Source organism: Prionailurus viverrinus, chromosome E3, assembly GCF_022837055.1.
Source record: "Prionailurus viverrinus isolate Anna chromosome E3, UM_Priviv_1.0, whole genome shotgun sequence".
In the NCBI taxonomy this organism is placed as follows: domain Eukaryota; kingdom Metazoa; phylum Chordata; class Mammalia; order Carnivora; family Felidae; genus Prionailurus; species Prionailurus viverrinus.
The window spans coordinates 5,507,765-5,521,687 of NC_062576.1; the positions used below are offsets into that span (position 1 = coordinate 5,507,765).

The 13,923-nt window shown below is 49.4% G+C and overlaps 2 protein-coding genes across 6 annotated transcripts in view; one reads left to right on the top strand and one right to left on the bottom strand.

Annotated features, from left to right (window-relative positions):
- The window catches only part of EIF2AK1 (eukaryotic translation initiation factor 2 alpha kinase 1), a 32,421-nt gene extending 26,290 nt beyond the window's left edge, over nt 1-6,131 (top strand). For both annotated transcript variants that reach the window (XM_047837577.1, XM_047837578.1), the window contains 3 exons: nt 392-474; nt 1,551-1,784; nt 5,090-6,131. In XM_047837577.1, coding sequence (XP_047693533.1) covers nt 392-474; nt 1,551-1,784; nt 5,090-5,260 — 488 coding nt within the window. In that variant the 3' untranslated portion in view covers nt 5,261-6,131. The remainder of the gene's footprint in view (nt 1-391; nt 475-1,550; nt 1,785-5,089) is intronic.
- Nucleotides 6,128-13,879, bottom strand: AIMP2 (aminoacyl tRNA synthetase complex interacting multifunctional protein 2). Of its 4 annotated transcripts, XM_047837584.1 has the most exons (5): nt 13,639-13,764; nt 10,981-11,261; nt 9,960-10,166; nt 7,468-7,699; nt 6,128-6,646 (listed from the first exon to the last, which is right to left on the bottom strand). In XM_047837584.1, the coding sequence occupies exons 3-5, from the start codon at nt 10,065-10,067 to the stop codon at nt 6,258-6,260; spliced, it is 729 nt and encodes a 242-aa protein (XP_047693540.1). In that variant the 5' UTR covers nt 10,068-10,166; nt 10,981-11,261; nt 13,639-13,764; the 3' UTR covers nt 6,128-6,257. The 4 variants fall into 4 exon arrangements, with proteins under 4 accessions (XP_047693540.1, XP_047693537.1, XP_047693538.1 ...); XM_047837581.1 differs by lacking the exon at nt 10,981-11,261 and having other exon boundaries at nt 13,639-13,879; XM_047837582.1 differs by lacking the exon at nt 10,981-11,261 and having other exon boundaries at nt 13,759-13,868.
- Between the last annotated feature and the right edge of the window lie 44 nt (nt 13,880-13,923).

Here is a 13,923-nt window from a genome sequence, read left to right on the forward strand (position 1 = left end):
AAAGAGGCATGGTTGAACTTGTGGATATATTTTTACAAATGTTAGAGACATACAGTGCAGGTGGGGGAGGGGCAGAGCGAGAGGGAGACCCAGAATCCGAAGCAGGCTCCAAGGCTCCGAGCTGTCAGCACAGAGCCCGACGCGGGGCTCGAGCCCACGAACCACGAGATCATGACCTGAGCCGAAGTCGGACACTTAACCGCCTGAGCCCCCCAGGTGCCCCTGCGCTTAAAGAGAATCACAAAGCTTAATATAATAGCAAAAGTAAGATAAGAACAAAAAGCAACCATCGTTCCTTCGGGGGCTACAGTGCCCTGCTCAGAGTCCGTGTTCTTTATTGTAGACAGTGTGAATTCCGCAGTGTTTAAATGTCTGGCTTTTCCAATCGTAGGAATGCCCACGCACACTTCCAGAGTGGGTACCTGTCTGTACGCCTCCCCCGAGCAGTTGGAAGGATCCGAGTATGATGCCAAGGTAGTATTCGCTGCCTTTCTCCCTTTTGTTAGACGGAGTCTGCGGTCCTGAGTAGCAGAAGCGCAGATAAATGCGATGGCCGCTCTCGTGCAGAGGAACTGGACAGATAACTGAGCAGGGTACCTTGTCTGTTACATCAAACTGCCAGAACAGGAAACCTAGCTTTTCAGCAGAGTCTGACGGCACTGACTTTTAGGCTACTTTACTGGTTATAAATCCGTGGGTGTCATAAATTATTTTTGAAATGAGCCTTCCCTTTAGAAGGTCACTGTTAACCTCAGGATGCTACAATTCATAGAAGCCTGTTTTAGCCTGCCTTTCTTCTGTTTTCTCAAAAAAATGCTAAATAGCGCTACAGGGAACTGTGGTTCTTGATTCCCTTTGAAGCAGAATGAAGATACTGAAGAGTTTTAGTCCGTTTTGTTCCTTGAAGGAATGTCAAAGTAAATCCATTTCTCAGAATAACAGCCTAATAGATTTTCTTTCTTTTGATGAATCATTCAGCTTTTTAGTGGCTAGGAATGAACTGTCAGAAAAAACCATGGCGGTTCCTAAAATCCTATCTGGCAAAGACTTTTCTCTAGAAAAACTCTTTCAGGCAAAGTAACACATTTTCTGCAGCTTGTTGAACTTCCCCAGAATGCTTAACTGTGTCTGGAGGCAGAGGGGGCACTACCGGAGCAGGCCGCAGGGACACTGTGACCCCCTTAGTTGGGACCAGCCCTTGTGGGCTCACACCTCTCGCTCTGGCTGCTCCAAGCCTGGATTTGCAGGGAAGTGATAGTGTGGTAGTGACTGTGGGTGCTGGGGGTTACCCTGCCCCTCGCCCGGCTGTCCATCCTTTGTGCCCGTGGATGCCCCTTTTTGCTGTTTAGAGACAGGGATTGTGACAGTACCAGTCACCTCTCCCTCAGGGCCATTGCTGCAGGTGGCAGACACATGCCGCTGTGAGGGGTGAGTCCGCCCACTAGGTTTCCTTCCTCGTGAAGTCTGTGAACCATCCTTCCTTACAAAGGAAAGGGTACTCTCTCCCTGTGTGTTTCACCACTAAATTCCCTTTCCTCCGCTTTCTCCAGTCAGATATGTATAGCTTGGGTGTGATCCTGCTGGAGCTCTTTCAGCCGTTTGGAACAGAAATGGAGCGAGTGCAAGTTTTAACAGGTTTAAGAACTGGTCAGATACCTGAATCCCTCAGTAAGAGGTGTCCTGTACAAGCCAAGTATATCCAGCTCTTAACTAGAAAGAACGCATCTCAGAGACCGTCTGCTGTTGAACTGCTGCAAAGCGAACTTTTCCAAAATTCTGCAAATGTACGTATATATGTATTTTCTTCATTCTTTTTTTTTTAAAGTAAACTCTGCCCAACGTGGGACTCAAACTCACAACCCCAAGATGAAGAGTCATGCGCTCCACTGACTGAGCCAGCCAGGTGCCCCCTGTATATGGATTTTTAATACTGGGGAAAATATGAAGCTTAAAATAGAATTTGAATTGTGAATCTGATTTCACGAGGAACAGTTGAGCTTAGAATAAGGTTTGTGGGAGCCAGACATTTAAACTCCTTCCCAGAGTTCCCAGTAACACACTTTTCATAGTCCAAGAAGCGAGGTGACCACTGCCGACCGTCTACCGTAAACATGTAATTGCAGGCTGTGCTTTTTAGCCCCATCTTGCTAAGTCAGAAGGCTTTCTTTTTCTTTCCAACCGTGATGTATAACCTTTTCTAAATGATTATAACACACCTACTAGTAAAAAGGAGCACCTGGCAAAGGGTGAAAGCAGGAATTCGTGGGGGGAGGTAGAGGGACGGTGGCAGAGACCGCCTTAGCCCGTCTACGACCCTTCCGCGTGCAGGTGTGTGTCTGGTTCTCAGTCCTGTGATCGCCCCAGGACACCCCCCTTCCTTTCCTCTTTCCAGACATGTTACAGAGCCAAGCACCGTCTCTGGTCTGCATGTACCGGAGAAACATCCGTTCTGTTTCTCTAGGAACTTTCTGAGGTTTAACGAAAGCTTGATTCAAAGATACATTCGCAGATCCTCTAGTGCTTTGCTCCTCCAAGTGTGGGGGAGGGCTGGTGAGAACGCACAGGGTCTTGGGCTCCATCCCAGACGTGCCGAGTCAGAATCCGCATTTAACAAGACACCCCGAGTGAGTTGCACACCCTGTGCTGGAGCAGTATTGCATTCACTGCCCTGGTCCTCACGGTGCAGTCTCCAGGCAAGCAGCATAAAATCCTCAGGAACCTGCTAGAATTCTCAGGCCCTCTCTGGTGCCCAGACCTAGTCCGAGAGAAGTCCCGGGGAGGGCGAGGGAGCAACGGTCTGTGCTTAACACACACCTGAAGTGGCTCTGATGCACGCTAGTCTGGGAACTATTTGTGCGATCTGTTTAGTGGATATGTTTCCTATTTAAGGCTTACTAATTTTCAAGTAAGACCGTGAATTTCACTGGTTTGAATGATAAACAGGTGGCTGTAGTACTTTGCCGAGTCTTTGAAAATAGCAGATGTGGTTATTAAATTTATCTCCTCCTCCCATTTAAGTCTGATATTAGATGGGGCGTCTGGGTGGCTCAGTCAGTTAAGCGTCTACCTTCAGCTCGGGTCATGATCTCACAGTTCGTGGGTTTGAGCCCCACATCGGGCTCTGTGCTGACAGCTCGGAGCCTGGAATTCTTTATAATATAGCCTACACATGCCTATAGAGATAAAATTTGTACATACAGGCAGTCATTGCTTTGCGTGGTCATACAGACTAAAAATGACCATGCTGAGCTCAAACCATGCAAATGGATGTTAGTAGTCAGTGGGAAGTTACAGTTGTCCCGTGACCTTTATAAATGTTTCTCAGAGAGGCGCCCACATGGCTCAGTCTGTTAAGCATCTGACTTTGGCTCAGGTCATGATCTCGTGGTAAGTTTGAGCCCCGTATCCGGCTCTGTGCTGACAGCTCGGAGCCTGGAGCCTGCTTCAGATTCTGTGTCTCCCTCTCTCTCTGTCCCTCCCCTGCTCATGTTCTCTCACTCACTCTTTCTCAAAAATAGTAAAAAATTGTTTTTAAATAAAAATGTTTCTCCAAACATTAAAACTTGTCAGTTTCAGATGTACATGGAAACGAAGCCAGTTGTAAAACTAGTATTTAGTGCACTGTGATTAAGAAAGTGTTCAGGAGTGGCGTGAACAGTGCCTGCTTCCATCTTCTAAGTAGAATTTAGGATACAGAATGAATGTCTCTTCTATGCCTTGGTGCCTTGTATATTCCTTTTCTTTTTTTTCTTTAACATGTATTTAAAAAAATTTTTTTTAATATTTATTTTTGAGAGAGACAGAGCACGAGGGGGGGCAGGGGCAGAGAGAGAGGGAGACACAGATTCCGAAGCAGGCTCTGAGCTGTGAGCATAGAGCCCGATGCAGGGCTTGAACTCACAGACCGTGAGATCATGACCTGAGCTGAAGTCGGGGCCTAACCGACTGAGCCATCCAGGTGCCCCAGTGTTTATGTATTTTTGAAAGAGTACACACACACAAGTGGGGAAGGAGCAGGGGGAGGTGGGGACAGAGTTTCTGAAGTGGGCTCTGTGCTGACAGCAGAGAGCCTGATGCTGGGCTTGAACTCATGAACCGTGAGATCCTACCCAGACCGAAGTCGACGCTTAACCGACTGAGCCACCCAGGTACCCCTAACTGTACACTCCTTTCTAAGTTTGGATTGGCTCCCAACATTTTATCCTTTGCACTTCCAGTGTTGTGAAATATCTCCCAAGGGTTTTTCAACATGAATTTTGCTGTTACTTTCTCTGGGACATCTTTGTCCTTTTCCTCACTTATGTTAAGTCATCTTCCTGGGCCCTGGAGCTGCGCATCCCATCTGGTGGCGGCAGGAGCAGCAGCCCCACAGTCAGCTGTTTCTTCTCGAACATCATTTAGGTGTGATAAGGTTTCCCCTCCAGCATCATCGCTTCTCATTAGCTTGGGGCACTTCTGTCTTGGTTGGCTGGTTCCGTTTTCAGTTATTCATTTTATTTCAGTTATTCATTCATTCATTCATTTATTTAAAAAAGAGATCTTAATTTTTTTTAATGTTTACCTATTTTTGAGAGAGAGACAGACTGCAAGTGGGGGAAGGGCAGAGAGTGGGGGAGACACAGAATCTAAAGCAGGTTGCAGGTTCCAGGCTCGGAGCTGTCAGCACAGAGCCTGATGCGGGACCAGAACCCATGAACTGTGAGATCATGACACAAGTTGAAGTCGGACGCTTAACCAGCTGAGCCACCAGGGGACCCAGTTATTCATTTTTAAAAACTGTCTCTTGGGTTTGTCACTGGGGACGAGTAGGCAACACAACCACACACATTGGCAGTACTGATGCAGTGACCAAGCACTGACAGAGTGACGCTTGGCCCCTGGTTGTACATTGTGGACTGAGGTGCTGAAAGTTGCGGTTACGCAACAGTGGGAACCTCCCCCTCGAACACGTTGCTGGGTGCCTGGCGCTGCTTCCCTAGCCGCGGTAACTGGCATTCAGGCCCACCGGAAGCATGCGGAGGGAGGAATGCCTGGATGTTTAAAATGGAGGAAGCCGTTTTAATGGAGCTTAAAATGTTCTTCTTAACAGGTTAACCTCACTCTACAGATGAAAATAGTAGAGCAAGAAAAAGAAATCGAAGAACTGAAGAAGCAGCTGAGTCTCCTTTCTCAGGACAAAAGGGCTAAGGATGACACGAAGGACGGGAGTGTGCCCGTCTCGCCTTCATCAGGCTCTGTAAATGTGAACTTGGACTTCTAATCCTTGAGTCAACTGGAATGTAAATTTTTAGTCTTTATTAGGGTATGGATGGTATACTTGTATTTAGTGAACCTGTACAAGACTTACTAAAGTTGTAGAAGTTCCCCCAAACTGCTTTTCCTTAAGGCATTCTTCCACAAGCCAGCATTCTGGACTGAAGCCTTCTCTAAACTAAACGTATTTTCTTGCCCTTGTCCTTGTCTATGAGTTCCTAATTTTTAATATCACGGTCTCTCCAGTCTCTGAAAGTAGAGATTTAGACACCAGGCTCAATTTGTTCTCCTTTGAGCTCTGCCTGTCGACCACCAAGCCCTCCTCTGGAACATTCTGCACAGATCTGGGTTTGTGCCTATCCCATCACTGCCCACGCCCAGGCCTGCATGCTCACCGGACTTGATCACTGCCAGTCTTCCTCCCCCTTCCGTGCCATTGCTGCCAGTTAATTACCAGGAAGACGTCTGCGCAGATCACTCCCTGGCTCAGAAGCTCCTGCTGGCTGTCTGCTGCGTCTGAGACACAATTTCAGCTTCTTAGCAGCACAGTGTGCATCATCTAGCCTTTCTGTTCCCTTCACCTTCAGCTCAGCATCCTTCCAAAACCACGCCCTTCTTGAGCTTTGTGCCTCTTCCCCCAAATGATCTGAATGATCTCACGGTAGCTCTGGGATGTGTGTTCCTGTTCTCCTCCCCGCCCTGTTCCCACGGGGCGCTCCTTTGCTCCCACAGGGCCGGCTCCCGGCCAACCTATGTTCCCCAAATGCAGCCATGGGATATGTTCACTGCATCTCAGAAATGTCTGCCACGTAGCCTACAGCCATCCTGGTATATTGCACACAACGTTACTGAGTTTTAAATAAAAGGAAAACCATAAATTATGATACCTTTATTCATTCTAGACAACTGAGCTAAGCAGACTTTGATTTTAGTACAAGTCCTTTACCCCCAACAGGCAGGAAACAGCACCATTCATGAAGTCAGCCTTTTACAGGTACCGAAATTCACTGAAGGAGCTTGAGCGCAGTGTTGAAGGGGGCCAGGTTCTCACACGCCCTCATCCACTTCTGCACGTTGGCCGGCACTGTCATGCTGCCGCCTCCCGTCTGCTGGAGCACGGACCACAGCACCACATCTGCCACAGTGAGTTCATTCCCAACCAGCCAGGGGCTCTTGCCTAGAGCGGAGTTCATGGAGCGGAACACAGCGGCTTTTTCTTTACCGCTTCCCTCTTTTAGCTGAAAAACCGCTATATCTACCCAGCTATCTATGAGGGTTAAATTCACAGCATTCTGCTTCTGGCCAAACAGAGAGAACAGAAACCGGGCGATGTTCCCTTCTCCTTCGATGGGACACATCGTTTGGACGCTGAACTTCATCTGCGTCTTCGGCACTGAAGGGAGAAAAGCACACCATGTAATGGCCACGAGAGGAGCCCTCAGGAGGAAGTACCTGAACGATGGGGAAGGGGATTTGCCAGTTGTGAACTGGTGGCAAGGGAAAGGGGTTTCAAGATCACGATTTTAGCCTGTCTCCAAAAAGTGCATTTTTCAAGAGAGTTTAAACCGGATGGGTAGAGAACGTAAACTCTGTTGAAAGAGTAAGCGTTTCTGGTATTTGATTATGATGGTTTTCAAGCTAGAAAGGCCCTCAGACCATCTACGCCAAACCCTGTGCCTAACAATTTGCAGGATGAGGACTGGTCACCAGGAGTCCCACGTGCCATGCTGGGAGCTCCGTCTACCTTCACGAGGGCTCCTTATGGGTTGCTGAGGTAGCGAAGGGGTTCTGGATGAACGGTGCTCACTCCCCTACCATATAAACGTAACCAGGAGAGGCATACATCAGAGGGACGGCGAAGAAAGGACAGCCTGCCACCCTTTCCAGGCTATTTGAAAAGATAACACTGATGTCCCTGTAATACGTCTGGAAATGGGAGGTCAAGGTGGCCAAGACTGTCCTTTCTCTCCTGCTCTAGCTGGTCAGACAGGATCCTCCCTAAAACAGCTGTCAGAGACGCTAACCTTCCTAGAGGAGGGAGGACATCTTTGCCTCAAGGTTCATCTGTGCTCCTTTTCTAGAACTACCTGACGTGCTTTCTAGACTTTGAGAGAATTTGACCTGATAGCAAGTCATGGTCCTGGCCCCTTAGGAAAGGCACGGTGCACGGCTCAGTCCAGGGTGCGTGAGCCCAGCCCAGGGCCCTCTGCTTACCATTCTTCCAAATTAGAGTAAAACCCAGCTGATACTCGTGACGGGGCTGTTTTTTGGTCTGGTCGCCGAAGCACTTGAGGAGGTTTTCTGGCACACTCTTAACTGCAGAGTGCGTGTGAACGGTGGACAGGACCCTGTAGTGGTCACACAGGAGCCTGTGCAGCACGAGCAGGGACAGGGGAGGGGAGGCAGGGTTTGCGTTGATCACGATGTCTTTCAGCGCCCCGTAATCCTGCGGGAGAAACCCAAACATGAGGAACGTTAACAGCAAGTTGATTGTATGTAATTGTACCAGGTGCCGTTCTTAGGGCCTGACCAGGGTTATTTAACTGGGTCCTCGACGCCCACGAAGAAGGTCCTGCTCTCACCCCATCTCACAGCTGAGGAAGCTAGTTCTGGGGGGCAGATGACCCGCCAGGCCCACAGCTCGGTAAGAAGTGGAGCAGGGACGGGAGCCGACTGCAGCCCCTTCACTTCTGTGCTGCTGGCCCTCGACACCGTGAAATCAGGAAAACAACACGTGAAGAATGACACCACTGGGGCAGCAGGATGGCTCCGCTGGTTTAGCACGTGGCTCATGATTTTGGCTCGGGTTGTGATCTTGCAGTCGGTGGGACTGAGTCCCACATCAGGCTCTGCGCTGACTGTGCAGAGCCTGCTTGGGATTCCCTCTCTCCCTCTCTCTGCCCCTGCCCTGCCTGTGAGCGTGCTCTCAAAATAAACACAGGTAAAAAAAATAATGGCACTATTTGTTCCTAAGTTATTGAAGAAAAAAAAACCCCCACACACGCAATTACTCCATTTACTGAATCTTTCCAACACCAGACCACCTGACAGGACAGTTTCTATGTCAATTTCTGTGTGAGTTACATGTCAATAGCAAGTCCCCTGAAAAAGGGCACAGTTCCAAATGTCCATGGTGATGGCAAGTGGGCAAAATCTAAAAAAATTGGTGTTAGCTGAAGTGCTATGAAGTGCTAAAATGTACTGCTCTTTTAGATGCAGACTTTATGCATTCATTTTAATTTTCTTTTTGAGAGAGAATGGGCACATGTGTGCAGGAGGGGCAGAGAGAGGGAGAGGGAATCCCAAGCAGGCTCCACACCCAGTGCCTTGGAGCCCTAAATGGGGCTCGATTTCATGATCGTGAGATCATTAGCTGAGCTGAAATCAAGGGTCAGAAGCTTAAGCAACTGAGCCACCCAGACGCCCCTCCCTCCTTTTTTATTTTAGAGAGAGTGGGCACAAGCGGGGCAGAGGGAGAGAGAGATTCTTAAGCAGGCTCCACAAAGCACAGAGCCAAATGCAGGGCTCGATCCCACGACCCTGGGATCATAACCTGAGCCAAACTCAAAAGCTGCACACTCAACAGACTGAACCACCTAGGAGGCCCATGTTATAATGAATGAACTCTTATAACACTCTGGAGGCCAAGTTCCTCGGCTTTCTGTACACAGCCTGCCACAATCTGGCCAAGAGTCTTGCCCCTCCTGACCAAAGCCTGTCACGTCAACCTAGGATGAATGCGCTGCAATTCTCTGAACAGCATCACTTGACGCTGTGCCTTTTGAGGTAACAAAATTCATCTTATGCACCATGTGCCCTGGGAAGCCTTCCCAGCACCCTGACGCACTGGCACAGCTGTGTGTGATCACCCACTCATCAACCCGACTGGCTCCCTGAGGAGCCTGGCTGGGTCTCTGGGTGCTCAGTGTAGGCAGACATACCGGACGAGGAAAGAACCCGAGCGCAGAGGTCCTGAGTTACCGGGACGCGCTGCGACCACACCTCCACATGTTCATGCTTCCCCGAGAGCTCCACGTCTATCACCGATTCCAGAGGACGGGATTAGCAGAGGTTCTTGGGACACCCTTTCTGTGCCCTCAATAAACACCACTTGGGAATGAGATTCTTTCTCTGCATATCAGACTGTCAGCTAAGCTAGCTAAATCCTGCAGACTGATCACTAAAGGCGGTGCGCGCAACTTAATTCTAAGACCGCAAACTGAATGTAACAAAAGACACTTGACATGTGAGACTGTGGCTGGGCAGCCGACACTCTGAAGTCCAGGCTGCTGTCAGGGTCAGGATGGACTTACGTGAACCGGAGAAATGCTCAGGTGACCTAAGGTCTGTTTCTCCAGGCTCGGAGGCTGTGAATGACACCCACCTCCGGCCTGCGTCACACGTGGCATGGAATGGCGGGAGCTGTGACCGGACTCCTTTCCTTGCCTAAGGATGTTCCCAGCTCTTCTCCACCGGGTCTGAGAAGTCAAGCAGCTTTAGTGCTTGCTCTGGCTTTGCTCATAGCTCACGAATCTTGTTTTGTGTGTGCACAGGCACAATCATTGAGGGGAGAAAAAAAAAGAACGTGCTCCTTGTACCCACCTTTGAGAACTAGAAAACCAAAGCTTGAATCACACGAGCACGACTTTCTGGCACTCACAGCAGCCGAGCATGCTGATGTTCTTTAGCTCTCCAGGTGAACTTACCTTTCCAAGCACTGAGTTTAAGTCCAACGCGCTGGTCGAGAAAGCAGCGGGCTCATCAGCTTGGATTATGTTGGTTACGTCCACGTCTGCGTCTGGTGTCTGAATCATCTTCGAGAGGCCGTCAACCGCAGCTTTCAATTCATAGAGACGTTTCAAAATATCATCTTGGCGGGACTCAAGGGCTTGAAGAGATGGGTCGGACTCTTCCTAAACAAACCAACATCAACACGTTCATCTCCTCTAACGTCACAGCAGCATTTACATTTGATCCTTTGTCTTCTGCTGAGTTCCATGAATTCATCAATACCCCCCCACCTCTGAAAAGAATTAAAATGAAGTAACAGAATCATCTCATTTTCCAATAGGTCCTGCAAATCGATCCACAAATGCTTCAAAACAAATAAAGAATGTGACTGAAAGCCATTCTGAAATTGTAGGACTATTTCAGGTAATTTAAGAACGGAGGAGAATGATGGATGAACATAAATCTTATTTCTTTATTCTCAGTATCAAATTAGTTCAAAATACTTTGCTTCAACAAACAGAAAAAGATGGGGGGGGGGGCAATGAGAATGTAACTGAGAAATTTATACAAATAGGAGAGAAAATGGAGCAGAAGCAGGCTCAACACAAAGTGTCATTGGCTTGGAAAGGTATGTCCATGGAGTCAGATGATCTATTCCCCCCATCGTTCTTAAGGCAATGCTGGCACTCACTTAGAGTCATCCAGAACTTTTTCACACTAACATCCTTTACTCACTGAATCTTTGCATTCTTCTTGCCTGGTATAGTCACTGCTACACAGTGAGTAACCAATAACATTCACTGAGGAATAAATCTCAAACCTCTACAGGCTTACTTTAAAAAGCACTAACAACCCTCTCAATAAAGTCACATTGTACAACCTATTTCCAGATTCACGAGCTCTCATAACAGATAATCCATTTTGAGCTGAGAGAAGAGTATGTTAAGCAAGAAGAAAATGCTCGTAACTAGAAAGAATAGTCAATACGGCAATGACCTTGATGTGACTGTAAACGTGCACTCACGATGCACTGTATTTTGTGTGCTGGTAAGCCTGATGTTCTCAGGAACTTTTCTTCTCGCACAGCCACTCATAACACTGCCCTCGCACAGATCTAGTTCATCACTAGGTGAGGTCCATTTCCTGGAGTTCATCGGTCTCCTCAGCGGTCTAAGGTTTCCTCAGCGGTCACTGCCCAAGTTGAAGACACCACTTTTCACCTAGCCTGCTTCCACTGGTCACCTTGCTCCCATTGGGGTCACCCTTCCGATCCGTCCCTAAGATGGCAGAAAGATTAAAACAAATGTTGATCCGGTCACCCCACCTCCATGTTAACCTCTTAGGCTCTTTGCCTAAAAAACAAAGCCCTTAAGAAATAGTCTGTATTGGAGCATCTGGGTGGGTCAGTCGGTTGAGCGTCTGACTCCAGCTCAGGTCATGGTCTCACGCTTCATGAGTTCGAGACCTGCATCAGGCTTACTGCCATCAGTGAAGAGCCCACTTTGGAACCTCTGTCCCTCTCTCTCAAAAATAAACATTAAGAAAGAAAGAGACAGAGAGAGAAAGCAAGCCAGCCAGCCAGCCTGTCTGACTTGTCCTCTGGGTACTTCTCACATATCGCTCCCCCTGGAGCTGTGCTCTACCTATGCTGCCCTTCAGGTCCCTAAAACACACCATGTCCCCACCTACCACAGGGCTCTTATTTATTCTGTTCCCTCTATCTGCAACACTCCTCTCTCTTCTCCTAGACCTTAATCTGCACTTTCTCGCCTCCCCTAGCCTGCCACTCTGGTTTAAGCTCCAACAGCAAAGAAACTAAGATAATTGGCTTGCGGGTGGAGCAAAGAAGAACAAAGACTTCAGTGTGCCAATTAAATAATTAGGGGCTGACTAGAAAGAAGTCTGAATTCAAGATGTGGGACAGGCACGGCAACTCCTGTGTAACGTCCTTATGTTCTTCAATGATAGTCCTCGAGTGCTCTCCCAGTTTCTTTTAATCAGCCTTATTGGTGCACTGTGTGTGCACAATCATGCTCCTTTCTACACACGGCAGCAGGGTGTCCCTGACGAGCCAGGGCAGAGAAGCATCTATTGTGTTCACCGCGCCAGTCAACACACCGAAGACGGTCCGAAGACTGACTGGGAGCCCCACTCAGCTTGATTTCACGCCTCCTGGGGTGAGGAATGAGGAAGTGCTCACAATCTGCTTTACCTATGCATTTTGCTGCCCTGTGGCTTGTTTTCCCGCTTGGATTAGCCTGTGACTCGGCATGTCGTGTTTATCCGTTTTATTTTAGATGTATTTTAGAAGCGGTTTATTCTTTGTGTTGCTCCCGTTTACCTTGGAGATGCTTGATTTCTAATTCTCTGTCTACACTGTTGTCCTGAGCTTAAGAAGTGGGGCTGGCTGGCTTCTAAGTTAGAGGTTCACAGTTAAAAGTCCAAGGAAGTTAAGCAGCACACCAAGAAGGAAAAAAAAAAAAAAAAAAAAAAAAGACTTGGTTTCAAATGAGACAGTGGCACTCCCAACTCTGGGTCTGGGTTTTGTTTTTAATTCCCTGCAACTGTCCTGTGTCCAGTGACGGGCATTGGATCATGGTGCTATTTCTGTCCTAGCTCCCTAGTGAGACAACTGTGTCACCATTTTCCAGCTAACCTAACTACCCGCCTTCCAATCTAGGCAGAAGGCTATTAAAACAAAATGAAGGATAACTCTCTCCGGGAGAACAAAAGTTACCTGTTCACTCATCTTCAGTCAGAATGGAGGGAAGGTGTCTCCTGTTGGAAACCTAAGAAGTGTATCTGCGGCCCATAAAAAACAAAACAAAAAACACGAAAGGCCTGGGCAGAGGCTTTGGAAAAGAGACCACTAGAATGGCCAGCCCTCAGGAAAAGGCGCTCCACTGATCCAGAAATCTGGAAAACCCGAACTGAAAGGACACCAGGCTCCCGCGGTCCACCCGCCCGCGCTGGGGAGGGTGCCAGCGCCAGGAGCTCCGGGCCCACCGCCGGGGCGCACACGCCGCTTAGGGAGGCGGTGCACCCGGTGCAGGTGCAGGCGGTCCAGTCCCAGGGCGAGCACGCACACCCCAGGCCTGCTCGCGCGCGACAGCGGCCGCTGCGGACCCGCTGCCCGCGATCCCGAGGCAAGCCTGCGGGAGGCGGCACGACAGCGACGCGGGGGCTTGGGGACGCAGGCTTAGGGCGCAGGGACCGCGGAAGTCGGGCCCTGGGGGCGCTGACGTTAACCAGGGTGGCGGGGACACCGGGGTTCGCCTAAGGATTCCTCAAAATTAACATTTACGTGCTCCTTACTTTGCTGTGGCCAAAATTTGGTAACAAAAAACCTTAAGTAACCATAAGCGGGAAAAAGAGATACAAGAGGATTAGAGCTTTTAATAGACAAAAGCAGGTACAGAGAACTGGCGGGAGCGTGAAGCCGGGCCTCCACCACTCCCCACTGCAGCTTGTCGAATCTCAGGGCTCCAGCCGGAGGAGACCCGACCCTTAGCCCCTCACCCCCGACTGACCCGGCCAAGGCGCCAGCGCACTGGGCGGAAGACCCGGAGATGTGACTTCGCGCTTGCGCACTGCAACAGGGTGGAAAACGTACGCACAGGGCGGGTGGGGGCGGGGAGGGACGCGCGCTCCTACCTGCACGTGGCCTGAGTCCGGCGCTGAAATGCCGGTTCTGGCGTGCACGTTGGGGAGCCGGTACATGCAGGTGGGAAGCTCTACACGGAGAGATGCGCTGCCCTCGTGATAGGGCTTTACCTGGTACATCGGCATCGTGGGAACCAAAGGACGGAAAGTGGCAGATGAGGGACACGAACGCTGAGAAACCGTCCGAGACGACGACAGACTGCGGCCACGTCCTTTCCGATCCGGCTGCGGCCTATCGGGAAAGCGCAGTCCGTATGGTCTAATTGGCCCGCGCCC

Coding starts and splice junctions, on each gene's coding strand:
- AIMP2 (XM_047837581.1), bottom strand. CDS start 13,773: ATGCCGATGTACCAGGTAAAGCCCTATCACGAGGGCAGCGCATCTCTC. Junction 10,167..13,638: donor CGGACTCAGGCCACGTGCAG/GTAGGAGCGCGC, acceptor TGGTTTGTTTAG/GAAGAGTCCGACCCATCTCT. Junction 6,647..7,467: donor TACTCTAATTTGGAAGAATG/GTAAGCAGAGGG, acceptor TTCTCCCTTCAG/TGCCGAAGACGCAGATGAAG.